Consider the following 24220-nt stretch of genomic DNA (forward strand, 5'->3'; position numbering starts at 1 on the left):
ACAGAAATAACTGGCTGCTCCGAGCAAGAGAAACTTATTGGAGAAATAACAAAGGCTCAGGGAATCAGTAGATGGCTGCAGCTCAGATTTGCACATAGGTGGGTGCCTATGCAGAGACTGAGAATCGAGAGCCACGGTGCAGAAAGGAGTCAGAATGATCAGGTGATTGGTAGATTGGGGTACAGCATCCTACTCCAGGAGTTCAGGTAAGGCTAGATGTCTGATCCACTCTTGGTAGGCAAGATGTGGCCTCCAGCTATGGCCCACTGAACTCCAATCCTACTGAAATAAAATTCCTAAGAAGAAATGAACTGAGAACATAGTTCAGTGGCTAGAGTGCTTGTGTAGCATACATAAGGCTGTGGTTTGATCCCTAGCACTGCTTAAACCAGGAGTGCAGACACAGGCCTGTTATGGAAGCACTCAGGAGCTTGAAATAGGAGGATCCTATTTCAAGGTCATCTTCCTCTACATACTGAATTTGAGGCTAACATAGGCTACATTAAACCCTGTCTCAAAAGGGGGGGGGGTTAGAGAGGGAGATAGGAGGGCAGTTTGGGAAAAGAAATTATTGTTCAGTTAAGTGTTCACTATTGTAGTGCCTAGCACCTTGAAAGTTGTTCCCAGCCGAGGAAATGGAGCTTGTTCCTAGAAGAGTCCAAAGAGTCACATCTCTTTCTGTGAATGCCATCAAACAATGAACCATACTGTGACAGGCAGGGAGAGAATATTTGTGAGCAACGGTGGGCTATGTGGCTGCATGTATCTACTGCTGTTCAACAGAATCATCACAAAGTTAGTATCTTAAAACAGCACCCATGTGCTAATCTACTTCAGTGCACCAGGCGCCTGGTATGGTCCAGGGTCCTCTGCTTGGTGTCCAAGGCTTCATTCAGCCAAGGTGACAGTTGGGGCTGTGATCCATTTGAGGCTCCCACATGGAATAATCTTGCTAGGTTTTTATTGCTGTGACAAAATATCTCAGAAAAAAATCGAAAGGAAGAAAGATGTTGTAACCAACAGCTTCATGGCTGTTTGACTGTTTAGGGGGCTGTGTGATGCAATGATGCTCACCACCTAGTAGCCCTGAAGCAAGGACTGCCAAAAGGGCCAGGACCAAATATGCCTTTCAAGGACTGCATTCTCCCCCCCCCCCCCAGTGAACTACCTTCTCTAACAAGGCCCCACTTCCTAAGATTCCTTGTATTTCATCCAATTATGAATTTGTCAGTGGTTTATTCATTCATGCTCTAGTCCACCTGCTAGAGATCCCTACCTCTGAACACTCCTGCACTGGGGACCAAACCTTCATTCAACACATGAGCCTTTGGGGACCTTTCATACTCCGATCTCCAGTCAGGTTGTTGGCAGAATTCAGTTCTTTGTGGCTACAGGTAGAACTCCGAGTTGTTTCTTTCTGGTTGTGATAGCTGCCAGCTACCTTTAACTACAAGAGGCTGTCCATACTTCTTGCAATGTTAGACTCTTGTAGTTATGTCTTCAAAACCAGCAAGTGGAAAAAATTCTAGATGTGAACTAGTCTGATATAATCATATAAACACATGCAAGATTATACACGCATCATTCTGTTACAGTGTCTTATCAATTGGAAGCAAGGCACAGGACCTACTCATACTCAAGGAAAAACATATAAATACCGGGAGGTGGTGACCAAGGTGGTTCTTCACATGGAGGATTGATAACAAGTACAGAACAGAGCATTGCTTTCCATGCTGTCTACATGGGCTGCCAAAGGCAATTTAAGGAGCCCCACCTCCTAAGATCTCATGTCTGTCTGGGTTGGTGTCTGTGCTATGTATGCAGTTAAATCTAATGGCATCTGGTCAATTATTCCCTCCCTATCTGTGAGTGGGAACTCTAGTGCATGGAAATGCTTCATGGATTTATAGCTTTCTCAAGTATGCTCTCTCAAGTGCTGTAAAGCAGGGGCCGGTTTTTGCAGGACCATGTGCAACTCTGCAGATAGGAAAACAAAGGAGTAGTTTCTCAGAGGAAATTCCTTACACTGGTTCTCTAGTGCTGAGGAAGAAGGCTCTCTAAGTCAACCGGAAAATCTGTCATCTTTCCTGTGCTGAGCCACACAAACAATGCACACTTAAAGGGGGTGACCGTGTGAATGTTCAGAACAGCTCAGAACCTCCCAGAGCTGGACTATTTCACCCATTGTTGGATGGGAAGGTTGAGTCCTAGAAGTAACTGCAGACTTGTTGCCTTAAATTCTGTCTGTGGCCTTGTGCTCCTGGCTCCTAACATGCAACTGAAGTGTCCTGTAGTTCCTGACATCAGCAGATCTGAAGGAGATACGATGCTCTTGAAAGACCCCAGCCACAGGAGACTCTTAACTTCTCCACATGCAGCTTGTTCCCTAATGGCTCAAGAAGATGAACACTGAACATTCTTTCTCCTGGAGCTCCCTGGGGATATAGTACATGGTAGTTCCCTGACTAGTTCCTTCCCTAGAGCTGGACCACAGATAAGGTGTAGGACGACAATGGCTGACGCTCCTCTCTGCAGAGCAGGCCTGGGATGGGTGCTGGACAGAGCCAGGGTTGCCTTAGCTCCTCCCGCCTTCCATCAGCTTTCTTGGCCTCTCATCATCATGTGGTTCATGGTTCTAGCAAAGCTTAAGGATCATGGTGGGGAGAGCTGGGAGAATGAGGGAACTTCCTATGAACTCAAGTATCCAAGAATGCCCTACCTAAGAAACTGCCCCTGAGATTATTATTAGTTAAGTTGTCATTTCCACCCAACAGTGAGTACCCTAAGTGGCCCAATGAAAATGTTAACTACATTTGAGAAGAGTTTTAATTTCAACAACTTATGATTAAAAATACATTTTATAAATAATTTTTTTCCATAGACTTGATTGAGGAGGGTTGTAAACTCTACAAAAAGACAGACTGCAACAGCAAAGGATTAAAGAAATTACAAAAAATAGAGCTATCGCCTCCCTATGTAAAAATACATTATACATCACACAGCATTTCCTTTGTGCAAAAAGTTTGAGCAGGTGCTGTGTTAGGTAAGTCAAACATTTACTGAAAGGGAAGTAAACTTTAATAAAGTTACTTTGCATAATAATACAGGCACAGGTGAAAAAAAAAGAATCTTCCCCCCTAGAAATTAATGTACCTTAGTTCAACATTTTACTTTATAGTATTGAAGGCTGAATTTGGCCTTGTACAAATGTGTGTGTGTGTGTGTGTGTGTGTGTGTGTGTGTGTGTGTGTGTGCACATGCGTAGGCATGACAAAATATTTGCGGTGATATTGAGTAAAACCCCAAAGTATTTACAGTATTTTCAAAGGTGGTATCCTCTCAATATGTATGTCTACATCATCTCATTAAATAGCTCTTTAGAAAATTAAATTAAACCACCATCTTCTGTCAATCAGTGGACATCCTCAGTTGAGACTTCCAGTTTACGCTGTGGGACAAAGAGGGTTCCAAAGGAGGTTTTGTTAGCACCATCGAAATCCATGTAGGGTGAGCTGGTAGGCTTGGTTGGTCCACCTGGGGTACGGAAGAAACTTTCAGCCACCAACTGGGAACCTTTAGGTGTCACAGGAACAGGCTGATTGGAAAGAGCAAAGGAAAAAAGGGATCAGACCGATAGCAACCCATGCTCCCCAAGCAGACTCAAGACAGGGCTGGATGACTGACATGCTGGGGACTAATATAGCAAGGTGAGCCTTTGAACTCTCAGTATTGTTGCTAGGAGGAGACAAAGCCTCATGACAACTCAGTAATATGGACTCCTTGGGCATTCTTGCTGGGCCTGGAAGGACGGTTTGCCTTCAGTCATTCACCCTGTCATACTTCCCTCTCTAAAGAAGGAAACATGAGCCTCCTATGGGACAACTGATTCAGTAATTAAATTAAATGGTAATGTAGCACTTGGGAGGCAGGCGGATCAAAATGTCAAGGTCAAACAAGTTTTAGGCCCATTTTTAAATTAAATACAAATACTTTTACCTGTTGTGGTCCTGTCCCAGCAACTGATTGTCCATTTAGTTGGCTCTGGCCCAGGACTGGCGAGTCATGGCTGGTGGCCCTCCCTTGTCGAGAGCTCAAGTTATCTGGTATGACACTAGCTGCTTCAACATGTGGGGACACAGGGACTGTGCCAGCTCCAGGCCCAGGGCTGGCAGACATCTGCACACTGGGGGAGATGAGTCCCAAGTGCTGCAGGGTAAAGTTTACAATGGCTGAGCTTGGGTTCTGGGCAGGAACAGGGTGGCTTGAGTTGAGAGCCGGGCTGTTCCCAACAGGTACGGCTGCCACAGAGGTTGGGGAGACCATAAGTTTCAAAGGTGTCACATGAAAAGAGGGAAAATTCACAGCAGTGAGTTCAGATGATGCCACGGGGATAACACCTGGAAAAAATGGGGGTGGGGCTAAGTATTAAAAGCCTGAACATTTGTTCAGGACAAGCGAACTGCAAGCCAGATCATGTCTGAATAGCATCTGGCATATACTCACCTGCAATTGGGGAGCCGTAGATCCTGTGGTTTGGGGAAAGTGTACCTGAGTTTTCTGTGCCAGACAACACCGATTCTGCCCCCAGGGATGAGCACTGGGTGAGAGGGATTAGGTACCCTGATGGGAACAGAGTCTACAAAATAAGGAAAAAAACATTTATTTTACATACATACCAAAAGAACTGGGTCAGGTACCCCTTCCAGAACCACCTCTTGGTTATTTTTCTAGAGCAGTTTAGGACATAGGCAGTCTAGCCACCCAACTAGCGCAGGCTGGCCTTGAACTCTGGGTCCTCCTGCTTCAGTTTCCCTATGTACTGGGAGGACCTGTGTGTACCACCAATTTCCAACTCAGAACATACTTCTTGAGGCTCAGCCAGCATGTCATCTTCACACTGGCATCCCTACTCCTACAATCAGATTTCCTGATATGATGGAGAACTACCAGAGCAAAGTTTAACATGATAAACACCACATATGACCCTGCTGGGTCATTAGTGGGTTGCTCTTTAGTTTTGAAGGCTATTACTTCCCCAAGAGTATTCTGAGGGACCCTGATTCTTGGGGATATAAACAGGCACTACTTGAGTCATTGCCAAATAGGCTTTGGAAAATCTTACACAAAATGAGGCCCCCTGTAGTAGATCAATATTTATCCCTAGCATAGGAATGGACTTTGGGAGCCCATCCCCCATAGAGTGATCCTCCCTGAGCCTAGACACATAGGATGAGCCTAGGCCCTATCCCAAAGAATATGACAGACTCGGAAGACTCCCTATGGAAGGCCTCACTCTCCCTGGGGAGCAGAAAGGGTATGGGATAGATAGGTAGGGTGTTAGTTGGGGGGGCAGGGGAGGAGGGGAGGGAGAGAGAATTGGAATTGACATGTAAAACAATCTTGTTTCTAATTCAAATAAAGTTAAAAAAAAATCTTTACTGAAGAACTCTGAAACTTCAGTGATGGATACTGTTAGTAACATGATGGGGACACTGCATGTAGCCTTTCCAGTCAATTTGGCAACCAACATTTTAGTGGGCCATTAAGGAGGACTAATATGCAAAGGAAAAGTTTCAAACAATACTGATTTAGTAAAAGGAGTGGTTGAACTACAGCCCTAGACCGTACCCAACCTTCTTTTTTTCTTTTTCTTTTTTTGCAAAGGCTTCATTGGAATGTGTCCCACCCTTTGCATAGGGACCTTTTGTACCTCAACAGGGACAGAGTTGAGTGGGTGCAACAGAGAACCTATGGCCCAGGAAACCAAACACATTTGCTGGCTGGTCCTCTGGGTTTTCTGATTTAGAACTAAGGAATTGCACAAACACAGTTTCCTTGTACTTTTTGTTCTGACGAAACCCAGCAATCTGCTCACATGCTAAGCAAACTGCACTGCACCACAGCCCAAACTCACAGGCAGAAAAGAACACCAGTTGCCAAGAGAAAAGTCCCAGATGCCAATAGACACAAGCTTCTGCTGCTCGTTGGATTGATGTAGCTCCCACCCTATTAGATCACTGCGCTTTCTTTCCCAAACACAAAGAGTATGTGGGTGGCTGGAGTGCTCCCCGAAGTCTGCTTTCCCCTCCCTGGGTTGGGGCTGGGGAATCTAAAAGCAGCTGTTAGAAGCAGGGGCCTCCCTCACATGTTTCTTCTTCTCTCCGTAGTCTCAGCCTACACTTTGATCCCGGCTCTTGATGGGTCTTTTTCTGGGGAACCAGTGAACTCAGAATCCATAGGGCTGAAAGATTTAAATTGTTTCTCAGGTGCCTGGTACTGTTCAAAGCTGTTGGGAGTCGGTGCCTTGAAAACTACATGGATAGAGAACTTTTAACTGCTTGGTTTGGCTGTTTTACACGGAGCTGCTAATGTTGATAGCCATCCTCTCTGGTGGGACAAGTTACTGTGATTACTGGCTTGACTCATTCAAGTCTTTAGTAAAGTCTGTATTACTCCTGAAATAATTAAGCCTCAATTTCAACAAACTACATCTACGACAATTCTTTTAGCCTACAATTCTACTTTTTGAAGTTAGCAACATGAATGAATTTGATGTTTCTCCCCTTGAATGTTGCTTCTTCTAGCCTTCTGAGTCCCCATTTTCTGATCATTTATCCTGTTTTCTCTGCCCTCATAAGCTACTATCAGATATGCTTGCATTTATTTGAATAATGCCTTCTCTCCATCTCTACATGCCTGGGTTCTCAGAACACACTTATTGAATGAATTTAGCACATGAATCATTGTCTTTATACTGTTCAGTATAAGCTAAAGAAGAGCCAAAATGAACTCAACAGAGACAAGAAGTAGGATTCATGGGAAGTCTAAAACCTCTAATCTTGGGTAACCAGTGAACACCAGCAAACCATTGCAAAATCACACACACACTGGCCCAGAGACATTATGGCCCTTCCAGAATACTGAGTTAAGATAGGCCTTAGGATTTCCTCCTAGCATGTGCATTAAGTGCAGAAGAATACCAAATGAGACAATGGATGATATGAATGGTTTCCACGAGGTCATCCCTCAGGGAACCCTGATTCCACAGATTCAAGTTGCCTTAAAAAGCACAGCTCCAGATAACACCATTCTGCAGATACGGTGTCCTAAAGGGATCACAAAGCCCTTTCTGTGTATCTTCATTTAATAAATTCACTTAATCCCACAAAAACTGTAATATGGTCATGGGATGAGTACACAGAAGCAATTGCTATCAGAGGTGGGTGCTGGGTTAGACTTGATCTGGGTCAATTTCTTTTCTATCTAGTAGATGGAGGACAGGGAGGTAGAGTGGGTATGGAGGAATAAATTCATGACAGATAAAGAAAAGCAACATATGGAGAAATAAAATAATTTGACAGCAGGGGCAAAGGAGAGATTAACTTCTGCTTCTGTATTTAGTTTTATCTGTTAATGATACTGTGTATCATGAGTCACTATCCTGCAAATGAAGTAAGACTTTTGTGTAAAAGACCCTTGTGTCCATGATACCTGATGTGTGGGTAGGTGTCCAATAAACATCCATTCTTTCCCAATCTAATCTTACCTAAGGAAAAAACTACCTAGAGGACCAACATCTTTAGAAGCTAATGTGTGCACTGTGCTTCCGAGCTGACAAGATCAACTTGACTTTTCCATTTGAGAAAAAAGATTGTGGGAGGTCTGAGATTGATACTAAAAAAACGGGGGGGGGGGGCAATTCTCTTCCAGGCAACAAACAGATGCCAGGTACATGACGTCGAGCAAACACTGAGGAGTGACTCAGAAGGCACGAGTTACAGGAGGCCCACGTAGCCTTCCAGTGACAACTGCTTATAAACTATTTATGACTCATGACAGGTGTTTGTGCTCCAGGATGGGATGGCCACCTGTGACACTTTAAAAAGAGACCAAGTCAGCCCCTCCTCTGTAGGTTTAAAAATGTCCCTGCTGTCATCCCTATGTGAGGATTAGCTGTCTGGGGCCTCATTTGGGTATGGGATGTTACGGAACAATTCTTGTCTTCTGAGCAACTGCTCTTGGCTATGGCAAACTTCATAAGCCACCAATTCTTGTGGAGCCAGCCATGGGGTTGCTAAAACTTGAGAGCACCATCCGAAGCTGTACTCACCGTTGGGACATTCTCAAGGGCTTTCAGGTCCTCTTTAGGCTTCTTCACAGAACTACTGTCCTCTGAGGTGCTTGCCCTCTTTGTGCCTCGTTCTCCAGTTGTCTCCTTGCTTCCATTCTTTGCACCATGCCTTTCTGGTGCTGGCTGCAGGCTTCCAGGTCTGCAGGAGGCACTGGACTTTGCGGCATCTGGGGTGGTCCTCTCAGTGGGGGCATCTGTAGGGTCTTTGGATCCAGTAGCATTAGAGGAGTGGGTGGGGCAGACTGTTGGACTCAGGCCATGGGGTGGTGTCAGCATTTGGGCTTGGGCGGGTTGCAGGTAGATGGCATAGGATTGGCCCGAGGGGGCCTGAGGTAGGATCACAGGCACTGCAGATGACAATGGGCTAGGGATGAGGGGGACCACCCCCAGGGGCTGGATGAGGGAGGGTGCAGGCAGCTCCAGCTCAGTGTTCCCTGCAGGGTCCAGAGGGGCCAGTGGTTTGTAGTGCCCAGATCTTGCTAGCTTTACTTTCACTTTCTTCCTGGGTTCACTGGAAGAAAAGATTTATGGAACATCACAGAGCTGCATTGCTCCTAAGCATTCTATCTGCTTATGTGTGAACACGCATACATGTGGAGGTCAGAGACTGACATGAGATGTCATTCTCTGTGATTCTCATCTTTTCAGTGAGCCTGGAGTTCATCAATTTAGCTGGGCCCGCCAGCCAATGAGCTCTAGGGATCATTCAGTGTCCATAACTGGGATTAAAGATGGGTGCTGCTATTGATTTAGCTGAGGTGGTTAGCCAGTGAGCTCCAAGGAGGCGCCTCCAGTGGCCACACCTTTACTTTGGGACTAAAAATGGGCTGCTGCCGTACCTGACCTTATATTCGGGTATTAGGGATCTAAACTCAGGTCACTAATGTTTGAGCAGTGGGCACCTTCTCCACCAAACCATCTCCCAGCCCCTGCAGTCTACCACTTTTTGCCCCAGGTTAAAGACACACTTTTATGAAAAACAGCAGCAGTTTTGCTCTGTGTCTTAAATAACTGAGGACAGATATTTTAAAGACTATCTCTCCAGCTTCCAAGGGTGATGCTTATCCTTGCATAAAGCAGTCAGTGCCGCTAACTCACACCAAGACAGCAATCCATCCTTTGTTTAGCTGCGGTGCCAGCCTACCTTGACTGCTCTTCCAGTTGCATCTTGCAAATAGCAGCGAGCTGAGCCATCTTGTTTGGGAAAGGTGGAGAATTCTGAGAACTCTCAGCTGGCAAAATAGAAAGTAGAAGGAAGATGATCACAGCCACAGATTAAGTATTTGCATAGAAGAAAATGCAGGTGCCAAAGGAATAGAGAGCATCCATCTGCTACCTAGTTAAATGGCAATTAAACACTAAGCCCCACAAACTGTTTCTTATCCTTAGTTCACTCAGAAGAAAGACTTGTGAGGGATCAAGCAGACCAAAATGAAGCAGATCAAAGGTAATTCTGAGCAGAGGCCTGCCTTCCCAGGAAAACATACCTTTGTTGCTCTTGATGGGGCTGCTGGGAGCAGAACTGATCTTTCTCCGATCACTTTCTATACTTTTTACCAATTTGATAAGGGATGGGTGTCGAGTGAAGTTGGGTTTTCCCCGTGTAGAAAACAGGTTTTTGGCACAGTTCTCTTTTGCAGACTGCTCCACCTCTAAGAAGGAGGTGGCAAGAGGCATGTCTGGGCTGGAGCCTGAAATGGAAAAGGCCAGTGTGTTAAAGCCCAGATGATCTGCTCCCTTCTAACAGAGAGAATCAAAACGCAGCTCTATTGCGGGGGGGGGGGGGGGGGGGGGGTAAGGGGAACTGGGATTGACATGTAAAACAATCTTGTTTCTAATTCAAATTTAAAAAACAACAGAAGAGAAACAAAACAACAACAACAAAAAAAACCGCAGCTCTAAAATCACATCAAGGGTAAAGGGTAAGAGCACAGAGTGCCCACTGTGTGCACCTGCTCTAAACACTCTGTATCAGGAACCTCATTCAGCGCACAGTGGGCCCTCCACATTGGAAGACTTGCCCCAGAATCCCTCTTGCATGCCAAAGGCTGCAGAAGCTCAAGTCCCTTACATACAATGGCACATGCATGCACAGAAGCTAAACACATCCTCGGGTCTACACTAAATCATCTCTTGGTTTCCTGAAATACCTAATATAATGCACACGGTTTACAAACATCGTCACATGACATTTTTTAGGGGATAGTAACCAGAAAACATTTGTACACGTTTGATACAGACCAAAAAAACATTTCCATTCCACAGTTGAACCCGTCAATATGAAACCCATGGATATGGAGAGTGGACTGTAACTCATAACCAAAGAAATGCCAGTGTGCATTCACTACTGATTTTCCTCTTTTGGTGACGCATAGAATCTTGCTTATTTTCTTATCAGGAGAGTGTTAGAGCTAGTGGAAGGTGGTGACCTTCATGCCTGCTCCACTTGGGTAGTCCCTCTCAAGAAATGCATCCCATTATAGATTTGAGAGCATGGTCACAGAAGACACTGACTAAGGATACACTCATAAATATTGTGAGCCTGGGTTATGCAGCTGTCACTATGGCTCCAGAGTCTTCACTCCAAATTCATGTACCAAAAGACCTCTAACTGAGAGTGTCCAAAGTCATAGCAGCCAACTTGCTTCATGAGAGAACTATAGTCTTCCCATGGGTGGGACTAAGTAGGAGGGAGGGGAAAGTATACCTCTAGATTTAAAAAAGGAACAACAAATGAAAGGGAAAAAAACCAAACAACCACCAAACAAACAAACAAACCCTGCATACACACCACCAGTATTTGGGCTGATGTCTGGGCCTGTCCATTTAAAAGCTGGCTTCCGACCTCTTTCTTCTGTAACATGAACTTTTTTGATGAGATCCAGGCTACTCAGAACATTAGCAATATCATACAACCTCCTAATTTTTGCTGGGGGGAAAAAGGTATGAATAGGGTTAAATAGAATAATGAAAGATCACAGGAATTTTGTCTCCTAAGAAAGTCAGGTATATTCAAGAGCTATTCTGCCAGTATCAGGCAGGGCCTCCCTCCCAACTCCTTTCAAGTTATTCTTTTTTTTTTTTTTTTTTTTTTTTGGTTGGTTTTTTGAGACAGGGTTTCTCTGTAGCTTTGGAGACTTGTCTTGGAACTAGCTCTTGTAGACTAGGCTGGTCTCGAACTCAGATTCTCCTGCCTCTGCCTCCCGAGTGCTGGGATTAAAGACATGCACCACCACCGCCCTGTTCCTTTCAAGTTATTCTAACAACACCACTTGAATTAAAACAAAAAAAATGAGTTTTAAATATTTCAGGAGTCACTGCTGTTCCTGAATTTTGAAAGGACAGAGGCACAGGTTACAGTTGGAAGTGACTCAATGACAGGATCCTGTTTATAAAAAGCTGCGTTCCTAGGTGTCTTCTAATGATTTAGAATAGGAAGAAACAGAAACAGGGGAGCCTTGGAAATTGTGTGGCTTTTCTACCCAGGACAGTTTATAATGAGATTCACATAGTATCATAAGTTTGCAAAGTTCTGTGTCATCCTTGAAATCATGCAAAGCACAGATCTATTCCCTCTACACACCTCACTTATCTTGAAAAGCTTTGCATTAACAGTCTGTCTTTATGTCAGTGTTCATAATACAGAGTTACAAACTGATTCTCCTGCCTCACAGCCCTGCCAGAAGGTTCTGCTTTGCCCAAGGATTCAATAAATGACATTCTGCAGCTCCTGGGATAGCTTCCAAGGCTATGACTGACCAATGGAAGTGTCAGCTGAAAAGCATCGACCCATTGGCAGTGTTAGGAGGTGTTGTCTCAAATTGTACTTTTCCCAGGCACTGCCAGAATTACTACCTTACTCACTCCTTAATTCTATCTTGTAGATGCACTACCAACCCAGGGGTGTCTGGACTTAACTTCTACATACTAGTACAGCTTCACAAATATGGCATCTCAGGGTAGCTATGCCTTGTACACAGCTGGTTCCCTGAGCAGTTCACATCTGGGTTATCCTCCAGGGGAGACAATCGTGTGGAAGGTCGCTCTGGTCTGCTCAGCTCTTTCCTCCACACCTTTTCCTGTGAAGGTTCCCTACAGTGTCTGGCATGGGAACAGAGCTGGTTAGGAACCAGCTGAATTCACAGCAGCCATCTGGCTAAAACTGTTTCAAAGTAGCAAGCCATCTGCATTGCAGGGCCATCGGGGGACAATTTAGTGGGAATTATTTATGCCATCACTCTCAGTATTAGTGGAGAGATGAGATCTAGGAGCTGGACCTACTTTACAACTGATTGCTCATTTAAGCCCTAGGAGTGTCTACCGTGTAAAATGGAGAGAGAGTTACAGTATCAGATGATGCCATAGTGTCGGACCAGTAAAAAGGCTAAGAAGCAGCAGCATCACCACTGTGGGGAGGGTGAACAGAGACATGGATCCAGAGATCTGATCAGTGCCTGATCAAACGGTAGGTGAAGCTTTGTTGTTCATGGATGGATCCCAAACCTCCTGGGAAGTTGTGACACTTACTTTTAAACTTGCTTTTATCCAGATCTTCCACATGGTCCTCCCCAATTAAAATCTTGGCAGCAATTTCTAGGCTTACTATCTGAGGCGTTGACACCAAGAACAGCATCACAAACTTCTGGCTCATCACTCGTAAGGACTTGTCTTTGCGGCTGTTTACGGAAGCTTCAGAGAAGGACAGGGATTGGAGAATTAGCAGTCAAGAAGGGAAAGCAACAAGCCTTAAAAATAGCACCACTGGACCATCCAGCCGACAGCTGTGGCATTCCAAGCATTAAAACCTCAGCACTAGGGAAGTGGGGACAAGAGGACCATCAGGAACCCAAAGCCAGACTGGGCTACAGAGACCTCAACTCACCAAGCCTAACCCTGCCCAACCCCAAATAAGTCACAGTAGCTGCAGAGTCGCAGTCTCCATGGCAGTTTTTTTAGAAGCGCCATGTGACATCACCTCTCACCTGCTCGGAATTCCACTCCAGGGAGTTCTACGAAACACATGTCTGAATGCCCATTCTGGCCAGTGTTTGACTTGATCACGTGGTCCTCTATGCCACAGCTCTTAATAAAGTCAAACTCTTGTTCGTATTCTTTCCTTTTGATCATCATGATCTGCTCAGCATACTTGTTCTCTTCCCCAACGCTCTTCAGTGTCCCGAGAGTTTTGGTGAGATTGTGTCGGCCATGCCAAGTGTACCTGTTTTTGGCAAGGCGGCTCACCATGTGCAAGCTCTCCAGTACATTCACAATGTCATAAATGCGTCGACGTTCAACATCTACAAAGAATGCATGGTGCTGTGTTACCAGGATCAGACTTTCATTGTGTATTTGTCAGCAGGTGCATCTGAATAACACAGTAATGTAATGCACACAGCATGCACTGTGGAGGCAAGAACGACATGGCTCCCTCACAGGGAGAAGTGAGCTGTTTTCAATTACAGTCACCATCTACTGAGGGGTATAAATTGCATCATTCAGGACAATTATATGCTACTGTGTGTGGTGGCCATTGTCACCAGCACTTTACTAGCAAGGACAAAAGTTCAGACTTGCCTCAGTGATATCGAGGAAGTGGCAAGGCCAGGCCTCTAATAGTCTACCTACTGCCATTCTGAACCCATTTCTGTATTCCCCTCATTGTACCCATACCTGCCTGCCATAATCACATCACGGGCATAAAGTGCTCAGATTTGGCGCCAGAGACAGCTCAGTGGTTAAGAGCATTTGCTGTTCTACCAGAGAACCAGAACCAGAGTTCAGTTCCCAGCACCTATGTCAGGTGACTCATAACCACCTATAACACCAGCTACAAGGGATTCAACATTCTTTTCTGGGTTCCAAGACCAAACACACACACACACACACACACACACACACACACACACACACACACACACTCCTTTTTAAGTGCTGAGATTTCAGAAAAGTATAAAATCCATGATGTCGTTTCTTAAAAGCCTACATTGGAAAAACAAAAAACTAAAACCAAACAAACAAAAGAAGCAGAAAGGTACATGTCTTTGGGGTTTAATTTGACCCATGTTCTGCCTACCACCAGTGATGGTGAAACTAGCAATTCTGTGGTTCTTGTAAATCCACAAGGGGTTTCAGTGTTCTGCATGGTGGGAGTCTCCTTATTTCAAAAATTTACCTTCACTGCTACTTTCAACATCTATAACAGAAAGAATCTTGCCTTCCTGGATAGAGCACCCCCTAGTGGCCTCTTGCTGTTCCTGGCAACTGTCAGGTGAGAACCAGCATAAAGGGCTCTACCATGGGCTGTTCCTTCTCCCAGGAACCCTTCTCCCTGATGTCCTCACAGGCCTCTGCCTCTCTTCTCCCAAGCCCTGGATGTCAGCTTCCCAGCAAAGCCTGGTCTGAGCTCTTAGTTTATGATCAGAAAGTACTGCTCCCACACACCCCCAGTCCTTTCATGACATTCTGGAGCTCCCCTCTCCTTTTCAGTAGCATGCATTGCCTGACACACAGTCAGTCTCTACCATGCCCTTTGCTCTGTAACCACTGCTACAGTAAAGACAGGTTCCACTGGAAAGGAAATTTTGCCCTTTGTGTTCATGGATCTATACAAGCTCCTACTGCTGAGTCAGAGTACACACACACACACACACACACACACACACACACACACACACACACACACACACACACGGAGCCAGACAGAGTGTATGTGAAGAGCAGATGGATCCAAACAGCATAGTATTAAATCATGAATTAATGTCCCTGCTTAGAAAGGAAATCTTTTCCTTTATGGGGTGATAGCTACACATTAAAACATTATCCTAAACACATTTTTTCAAGTTTTTAGATTAAGATGCTTTCAGGCTGAGGAGATGGCTCCACTGGGAAAGTGCCAACCAGAGTCTGACCCCCCCCACCTCCACCCCAGCACCCAAGTGAAAAGCCAGCCTCACTCAAGTGGTGAGCCTCAGATCCCAGTGAGACCCATTCTCAGAAATCAAGGTGGATGGCTCCTAAGGAAAGACACCCAAAGTTCACCACTGGCCCTATGAACGCAATAACACATATGTACTCCTCCTCTCTCTCTCTCTCTCTCTCTCTCTCTCTCTCTCTCTCTCTCTCTCTCTCACACACACACACACACACACACACACACACACACACAAAGATATTTTAATGACTTCAAAGATAGCCTAAATTTGCCAGGCTCCTTTTTAGCTCTAGAATCAGGTCTACACAGGACAGCAAAGAGAACACCCATAATTTTTGCCAAAGACAAAATAACCCCAAACCACTGTCCTCAGTCTCAAATGGCTGAGAGGCAGAGTCACAGAAGACACCCCTCAGTGCCACTATGGACATACTGTCTCCTCAAGGACAGGGCCAAGGTGAAGGTCAGAGTCACAGCTATTAGAGAAACAAGTCATAAAACACTTCTTCCTTCCTGTACAGCTTCGGAGACAACCTGAACCAGGAAACACTCTCCACCACTGTTTGTTTGCTCCTAAGATTGATTTACTCTTAAATTAAAAGGACCTCTAAGACTTCTAATTTCCACATGGCCTTATTTGAATCTGTGATAATGTGACGACTACATGAGCTCAGATCCAGGAGTTAAGTCCAGGGAGCTGCCTTAATAACTAGCCATCCTGGCAACCAGCATACTTACTGAGCTCTTCGGCCACCTCGTCCAGGCAGATGTCATTATTCACAGCAGGGTTGGGGTACTTAGGGTACCGCGCTAGGAATTTGTGGCACAGCAACCCCAAGCTTTTCTCTTTTCGACTTGGCTGGGATTTCTCAAATTCGTCTCCAGATAAGTGTTCCTACAGAGGAAAAGATAAATAATGTCTCATTCAGAAACCAAGTTTGATGGATCTATTGGGGACATCTGGGCTAGATGACTAATACCTCTTACCCACACACACAGTTTGGAGCACTGCAAGGTTGGGGATGGAATAAAAATGGTCTTAAAGAGAATGCTGGGATGCAGATCACCCACAAGGTCCACAAGTCCCAATGTTGTACTCCAAGGGTACAAACTCCTTCCATGCCTAGCAGGTCAACAGCAGCCTTCCACTGGCTCCTGATTGCTTGACCCTCCATATTTACCTCCCCTCCCCGAGCAAGGCCCCAGCTTACATCCAATTCCTTATAAACCTACGTGCAAACAGTCTCTAGCTTCAGGTAATCCACGGTTGTCTGACAGCCCCCTTTTCTGATCTCGACTTCGGATCTCTGGGCTCACGGCACTGATGAGCATTTTTAGGTTGGCTGTAGGTGTCCATGGTTCTCCTTGGCAAACTTCCTTGGGCTTGGTTGGCGTGGTTAAAGGGCCCAAGTCAGGCTGGATCTCAGCCAATACTACGTTGGCCTTCGAGGACTCTTGCAGGGGGCTTTTCATCAATCCCCTTTTATGTGGCTCAGAAAAGAGGTTTTCCTGGTTTGGAAGGAAGTAACAGCTGAGTTCATTGTAAAACAGAACCTATCAGAGAGCTTTCTGACTAAAATTGGCACAAGCAGGTTAAATTAAGTATATTGACAGCCATTTCCTTTTATGTTTGAGACAAGGTCTTAGGCCCAATCAGTCTGGAACTTACTACATAGCAATAAACTGACCTTGAATTTACAATCCTGCTGCCACAGCCTCTAGAGTACTATGATTAAGGCATGTACCACTATCCCTCCCTGCTACTGTCCATTTTAATAACTAAACTTCCTACTTTTAATTTGGAAGAAACCATGGATCTAAATGTATTCACCTTTGTGATCCAAGAATTTAAATAAATAAATAAATAAATAACTTTAACTACAGGCTTTGATTTTAAATTTTATTTTGAAGTAGGAGAGTTATAAAGGTAGCTTAGAGCTCACACCTTTTCCTTACTAGAACCAATCCCTCTACGTGACCTAAATTCCTAGAAGCAGCCTCTACTCATGCCAAGGAAAGGCCTTCAGGCCCCAAACCATTCTCCACCCAGTGGAGTGGCTGTATACAGTGGTGCTCACGGACACACCACTGACCAGTGACAGAACCAAGCAGCAAAGGTGAGGGTGCCCTTATGGCTATATTTATCAAGGAAGGGCCTCATGCCTACCAGCAAGACTTTTGACCAGAAAAAAAAAAATCTGCTTTCAACATCAACTCTTGAGGCACAGATACACAAAATTAGCCTAGTTCCTGCTTAGGAGACACAGTGGTAAGTTAATAGCAGTTCATGGGCTAGTGAAGACTGGGGCTTTCACTTTGGGGACTGCATTATTCTTTAAAAAGAGTGTACTTGGAAGGCAACAACTCAGAGAACAGAGATGCTTACTGCTCCCTTGGTAACTTTAGGAACATGGCTTGACAATCCTCTATTACATGACCACGAAACTAAGGGCTTATCAAGCACTTTCCGGTGTGTATTTCTGCTGAATCTGCCATTGCTACTTAGCAGAAGAGGTCATACAGGGCTAGCACCTGCATTTTCTCAGTTCAGTATGGTGCCCTCAGGAGGTGCTGACCCCAAGAAAAATTGCCAGGAACAGGATTTAACTAACATCTAAAATCTTGGGGGTAATTTATATATAAATTCACTTTTTTTTTTTAAATAAAGGAACACCAATCGCCACAACCCCACTGTCAAAGTCTTTCATAATTTTACAAAATACTTGTTATAAACAACATTCTGAGGCCTAGGAATTTAAAAGGTGACAGCTTAGAATGTTATCTTACAAAGAAAGCCAATATTAAGTTATGTCCTCTCTAAATTCCAGTGGTTTGAGCAAAGGTTGTAATACAACATATAAGTTATTTTTTTAACTATTAAAAAATACCTTCCCCTGTGTATGTGAAAGCTACACTAAACTATTGAAAGAGAAAGGTTACTTTAGCCCTATTCCTTCAAAAATTCAAATTTCCTTTTGATTTCTGTGACAGTCAACCAAAATGGGACAACATTCATGGCACTATCAAAGGAAAAACCTAAAGCATTACTTAGGATGATACTGCAGCAATGTAGACTGAACTTTAAAAATACCTTTTGGTTCTCCATTTTGTCAATTTCTCATACATTTAGTGTGCCTTTAAAAACGAAAAATCTGAAGTTCCTCCCCAAATTCAAGTGGTTCAAGTAGTCCAATCGATCCTTTTAAAGTTTTTTAATATCCTTAAAGGAAAAAAGGAAAGAGAGACATAAGATCTGCTGAAAATGCATTCACGAACACAAGAGGCCCCGGAAACAAAGAAACGAAAAATAAGAAACCAAGTTTATATTTGCCCCCTCGAGGAAAGACCGCGCCTCTAGGCACACCACGCCAACAGACAGCAGTAAATTCCTCCATCAAACCCATCTCCTGTCACGAGACTTCAAGCAAACACAGAATCCGCAGTGACAGTCCTCTCTCACGTTCAAAGATACCTGTAGCAAGTACCTACCTGTACACTAATCCGGGCCGTGGACGGAGCGTACGAGCCCGGGTACCGACTGAGCACACACACACCGAGCCTGCATCGGGGGAGATGCTGAAGTTTTTCGCCTGACACACACGTGCACAGGCTCAGAAGGAAGGACTTGGGAAATGGCCTGAGAGCAACTCCCCAATTCAGCCTTTGCGCTCTAAACGCACGATGGGGCATTTACAGAGCGCTTTGGGATTTGGACCCCTCTTTTAGAGTTCTTTCAATGTGCGCAGCACTGCAGGTGGAGTGTGGTCTTCCTAGGTGCCTGGATCACCGCGATGCACAGGGGCACGGTAAGTTGCGCTACCAGCCAGGTACAGTCCCCAATAGTCGCCTGCTTCCCGCCGGGCGCACACACTGGCTCCTCCTCCCCGAAAGTACACCGCCCCCGGGGGCCGCCAGACAGCATCTCACGGTTTCCAGGGCGACGGCTCCCAGCCAATCAGAAAGCCCATTGCCAGCCTGCGATTGGCTAGAGGTCCCCAGGGCGGGGCCGGACCTTCCGCCTTCGATTTAAAAATTTGGCGCGGAAAGCAGGACTGTGGCTGGCACCGCCCCCGAGGGCGCGGGGCTGGAGCGCGGACGAGCCCCTCCCCCGCCCTCTGCGCGGGAGCTCGGCTCCTCCCCACGGGCCCCTGCTGGGCGGGAGGCGGGAAACGGCCGCCTTCACCCTACCCGGCCCGGGATCCCGCAGCCCCGCCGCGCCTGTCAGCTCCCCGCTCACCTGTCAATCCTCTCCGGGGCTGGCGGCTCGGGGCGGCCCGGGCTCCTGGCTACGCGTCCCCGCCGGTCCCAGGAGCCCGCGCGTCTCAGGGAGACTCGCTCAGCCCCGCCGCGCAGAGGTGGGTGCCCGCGGACGGCACCGGGGCCAGGGCTGGGGAGGGGCGGCGGGCGGGTCGTGGGAGCGTGGCCGTCCCGGAGCAGTCCAGCCCCCGATTTGAAATTAACCCGCTCCCGGCGCGAGCGGCTCCCGCGGGCGCGGAGCCTCCCCTCCCCCACGCCCGCTCTCTCGGCCCGGGGCCCCGCGCGCCAATCGGCGCCTCTGCACGGCCGCCGCGGCGAATCAGGCTGTAGGCACCGCCCTCCGACCCCGCCTGCTGCCAGACTTGGGGAAAAGTCCTCAAAAACTTTTCCTATTTTTTTTTTTTTTTTTTTTCTTTTTGCAAACACCCTTTATCCGAGATCGAAGTTGGGGGATGAAATTTGGCTTGACCTGGCTGGCCAGGGCACGCGAGCTCCCGGCCATCCTCAGCTTGGGGCTATGTCAACCGGTGCGCAACCCGGGATCTGCTCACCTGCCCTCTGGTCCCCCGTGGGACCCTTCCCACTGCCACCCTCTTCAGGACTGCTCCGCTTCTGCCCCACGGTTTCCAGAACATGTGAGGAGCAAGGAGCTTTGGTGTCCGAAGCTGACGGGCTCGGGACGTTGGCTGATCGCTGAACACAGAGGTGTGGGACGAGGAGTAGCAACGCGGAAAACCCGCCAAGCCTGTCCCCAGCGTCCCGCGTCTTCTTTTCCCTTTTCTTCGCTTTTCCCGCTTTCCCTTTACGAGCCTCAGACATCGGCCTGGCGTGCCGTACAGTTCTCGGAAACTTCAAAATTAGAAGACCCTTTCGTTCAAAATCCTTATTTTGCAGAAGTGGAAACTGACTGAACCGCATGTTGCCTTACCCCCTTCCATCTAAGACTGTGGTTTGGGCTCTTTCCACTTTTTATTTTGTGTCTTCAGGCTCTAGAAGGGCTCAGGACCACTCTAAGTTTCATCACTGAGGTTGGCCATCAGTGAAAAGCATCCATTGCTGACTCCTGTGTGTCAGCGAAATACTGTGTTTTCCTTAGGTGGTTAGGGTATGAAGTAATGCCGCTGCGGTGCTCAAGCAATGCTCGATGGGCCAAGGTCTAGGTAGTGAGCCAGCGTTCATCTTCCTGAGCAAGGTAAACGCATAGTGGCCTCCAAGATACGGTTACATCTTCGTGCCTCTGTTCAATTTTAGTAGCTGTCAGAATGCGGGCCCAGGGGTCACCCAAGTAACCCCCAAACCAGGATTGGACCCGAATGCTCAAGTGCTGTGCAGAAGGGGCTGGCTGCCTGTAGCCTCAGATGTGGATATAAACTAAAGCCCTGTAAACTAGGGAGGCAGGATGCTCACAAGACAGATAAATCTTACTGAGCCCAGGTACACCTTTTAGAGCATAGACAAAGTTTAAACATATCACGAGAAGTAGTGTGTGGGTTTCTGCCTAAGCCACTGTCTGTCAGGTTACTTCTCACCCTTCAGTGCTTAGAGCCCCAAAGGATTAAGTGATGCCCAATTTATATCTAGAGCCAGAATCAAAACTCAGGTCCCCTGTTGTCACTTCATTTATTCCAGTGTACTGTCTTAGAAAATTTTCGGGGCAGAGGAGTCAGTGACTTATAGGCCAGGTCACAGCCATTTCAAGGCCTCCCTCAACACAGGAGGAAAGGCAAGATAATATAATTCTTGTTTAATAATGGCTGTTGTGTCAGTTACAGTCAAACTCATGAAGCAGGATGAAGAGAGATTTGGAATCTTGATGACCCTGTCAGTCATGAGACTTGGAAAAGGAAGCAAGAATCTGGGGATTTAGCTCACGGCAGAGTGATGACTTAACACGAGAAAGGCCCTAGGGTTCATCTTCAGCATCGTATGCACAAGTCCAGTGTGTCAACTTGAAGTTCGGCACAATTATAAAGGAAAGATGACTACAGAAAACCTTCATGCTTACTGCTCCAACAGGAAGGGCCAGAGGACAAACTTGAAGTCATTTTTCTTACTTTCCCTTCAAATATGTTTTCTGGTTATTGATTATATAATCCAAGAAGATTTTCATGCTTTTGTGTCTGGTCATCTGTGTTGCATAATAGCCCATATCTCACTGAGTTAGGCCAGTTTTTCCACTCTGCTGTCATCCTCTGGATTGCACAACTGTGAGGCTTGTGTAACATATTCAACAATAAATAAGGTATTATGAAAAAAGATATAAAAAGTGGGGGATGGTAGGTGTCATCTGAGGGCCCTAGATTCAAAGGTAACCTTTGGGATTTCTGGTCCCATCAGATCCAATCATGGAAGGGTGAGAGGAGCAGACAAGCCCTTCCCCATGACTGGGATAGGATGAGGGGCTAAGGATAAGCTTTTTTCTATTGGTAGTCTGAGACTTTTCTGTCTCTCATAACCCCCACCTCCCAGGTGCTTTTGTGACTAGCTGACTCGCTATGAAGATTGAGATTTAGACTTTGTCGTATACATTGGTACAGCCACCCAAAACCAGCTCTTGGGAACACTAAACTAAACAAATCACCAACAGCCGTTCATAACCAGATCTCAGCCCTCCCCTGTTCCTTGAACAAATGGTGTCAGGACCCAAACAAAAAGTGTTTCAGAGAATGAACAGGAAGGAGCAAGGGACCTAGGAGATGGGAGAACTGGCACTGGTCCTGGCCTTTCTGGCTGTGAAGAGCTTGTCTTAGTTAGGGCTGAAACCCTGCCTGTTATACTTGCTATGGGCAGCTCCTCCTGAGGCCTGGGCACATATCTGCACATATTGCTGCTGTTTATTGAGTAATAACTGTCCCTACATTTTTAAAATATCTCGAGGAAACAACATAAAATCTAAGGGCCCCTTTATAGAACTGGAGTCTGAATTCTGTCATGGGGTGAGTGTGTGTAGACTCTAAAGCTGTTACAGAGTTGAGGTCATGTCCTCTTGTGCTTAGCAGGAGGTTGGAAGGATAGAGCTTTCCCGGTTCCAGGACACTGCAGAAGTACATGTACAGGTTCCGGGCAGTAGAGGCAGGGATTGGTCACACACAAAAAGTCCTAATCAGAGCAGACCCCTGTAGCCTCCCTAATGAGCCATTGCTGCTTTTCCTCAAAGCCTGGTGGGGAGGAACATCTGTGTGGATTCCCCCCCCCCAGGCAGATGCCTCACATCCTGTTAGTGAAAATCCCTAACCCTGTGCTTGCCTTTCTACTATGGACTTCTCCCTCTGACCCCACTGTGTCCTCCCAGGGAGCAAGGAAGAGGACTTTGTCCTCGCTGGGTCTCCCCAGCATCTAGCCAGGAGCCAGGCCCAAGAAAGGGGCTTGGTGAATGCTGGTTGGTTAAGGTTCTACCTTAGAATGTTTTCCACCAAGTAGGGAGGGAGCTTTTTGTTTGTTTGTTTGTTTTTCATCTCATTGCCTGCAGCATCATGTCCAATTGTGAACGAACACCGAGACTTCATAGAGTGAGAAAAGTGGCGTGGCGCTCATAATGACCTCCTGATTAAAAATAATAGAGGACACATGTGCTCACACACACCTTAGCTAGATGCTTCTTACTCATTCCCTAAAACATACCTGAATGTCTGAATGTCTGCCTCTATCTCTGAATCTGGGGCCTATGTTCAGCATCACCTTCAGGCTTTCCTCAGATCCCAACACTAAAGGCAGCTCCATTTACTCATGGCCTTCTCTTTCTCTTTCCCTTTCCAGGATTGTGAACCTGCTTTGTACAAATCGGCTGCTTATTTGAGAAATTGTGGCTTCTGAGTCATTGGCAGTGGCTCTGCCCCTGCCCCTCCTGAAGTGGTTGCTGACATTGACATAAACGGGACTGTGGAACGTGAGCATGTTCTCACTGGCCTTGGAGCTGCATGCAGAGGGAGAGCAGGCTCTGATGATCATGGCCCTTCTTCCCAAATGAGGTTATGCACAGTCACCAAGAGCTTTAGCAACCCACTCCTAAATCCTGAGCAGATAATCTGCTCACTCCCAAGCCCTTCTGAACAACCCTTTAGGGGTCTGATTTGACTATCAGCCTCAAAATGTTCAGATCTGTTGTGGTAGAGTTTTACCTTTGTCACATGGTAAATACAGGATCTACCTTACTTCTGTAGACAGAACACTCAAGGTCCTTCTATTTGAAAATGTTAAATATATGCCCCAAGCGTTTGTCAATGTGGTAACTGGTTTCAGTAAATTGATGGTCTCATGGCCACAGTTAGGGATGAACTGCATCTGGGTTTGCCCCTGTGCTTTTGGAATAGGCTTCACTTTATTACAAAGTCCATCTCTGGAATAAACTGTTACAGTTTTAATGATAGTGGAAGTATATGCAGCAACATTACTGGGCTAGGATAGAGCTCAGAGCCAGATGTTTGCCTAGCACCCATGAGTCTGGATGTGGATTCAGTCACTGGCACCAAAATAATAATCATTTCATTGATAGAGAAAGTTGTTTGCTGGGCTGGCTTACTGTCACTGTGATAGTCATAGCAGTGTCAGACTGTGGATGGCTGCATTTGGAAAACAAGCATCTTCTAGTCAGTCATCTCATAGAATTGGTGATACTTGAAGTTAGGATATGAGTCTAGAGTGATTAAGAGCTTTTGAAGAGGATCTGGATTCAATTCCCAACAACTCCAACTCCCAGGGATCAAATGCTTCTGCTTCCAAGGGCATGTACACCCCACCACCACCACCACCACACACATAAAATTAAGAAATAAAACTTAGGATTTGAAGTAAAACAAACCTTGCTTTTAAAGTCCCATATTATTATTGAAACTTTGTAGACTTAAGCAAACACTTCCTCAGGAACCCACACACACATACACTAAAAGAGGAATTAAAATATA

General features: G+C 46.0%; 2 protein-coding genes across 4 annotated transcripts; one reads left to right on the plus strand and one right to left on the minus strand.

The window, feature by feature from the left end:
• Positions 1–2808: 2808 nt before the first annotated feature.
• E2f8 (E2F transcription factor 8) lies at positions 2809–19434 on the minus strand. 3 transcript variants are annotated; one of them, XM_027410488.2, is made up of 13 exons: positions 19300–19434; positions 18154–18282; positions 16296–16571; positions 15801–15957; positions 13114–13428; positions 12659–12820; positions 10923–11060; positions 9619–9822; positions 9276–9363; positions 8111–8642; positions 4504–4636; positions 3997–4397; positions 2809–3595 (listed from the first exon to the last, which is right to left on the minus strand). In XM_027410488.2, the coding sequence occupies exons 2-13, from the start codon at positions 18166–18168 to the stop codon at positions 3413–3415; spliced, it is 2604 nt and encodes an 867-aa protein (XP_027266289.1). In that variant the 5' UTR covers positions 18169–18282; positions 19300–19434; the 3' UTR covers positions 2809–3412. The 3 variants fall into 3 exon arrangements, with proteins under 3 accessions (XP_027266289.1, XP_027266288.1, XP_027266290.1); XM_027410487.2 differs by lacking the exon at positions 19300–19434 and adding an exon at positions 18552–18945; XM_027410489.2 differs by lacking the exons at positions 10923–11060; positions 19300–19434 and adding an exon at positions 18552–18946.
• Positions 18854–23680, plus strand: LOC103163946 (transcription initiation factor TFIID subunit 4-like). Its single transcript, XM_035441655.1, has 3 exons — positions 18854–18868; positions 19138–20024; positions 23076–23680. Exons 1-2 carry the CDS (start codon positions 18854–18856, stop codon positions 20014–20016), a joined length of 894 nt encoding a protein of 297 aa, XP_035297546.1. The 3' UTR covers positions 20017–20024; positions 23076–23680.
• Positions 23681–24220: the final 540 nt, after the last annotated feature.

Source organism: Cricetulus griseus, chromosome 3, assembly GCF_003668045.3.
Source record: "Cricetulus griseus strain 17A/GY chromosome 3, alternate assembly CriGri-PICRH-1.0, whole genome shotgun sequence".
Classification (NCBI taxonomy): Eukaryota; Metazoa; Chordata; class Mammalia; order Rodentia; family Cricetidae; genus Cricetulus; species Cricetulus griseus.

Coding starts and splice junctions, on each gene's coding strand:
- E2f8 (XM_027410488.2), bottom strand. Junction 4,398..4,503: donor CTACGGCTCCCCAATTGCAG/GTGAGTATATGC, acceptor CATTTTTTCCAG/GTGTTATCCCCGTGGCATCA. Junction 3,596..3,996: donor CTGGGACAGGACCACAACAG/GTAAAAGTATTT, acceptor CTTTCCAATCAG/CCTGTTCCTGTGACACCTAA.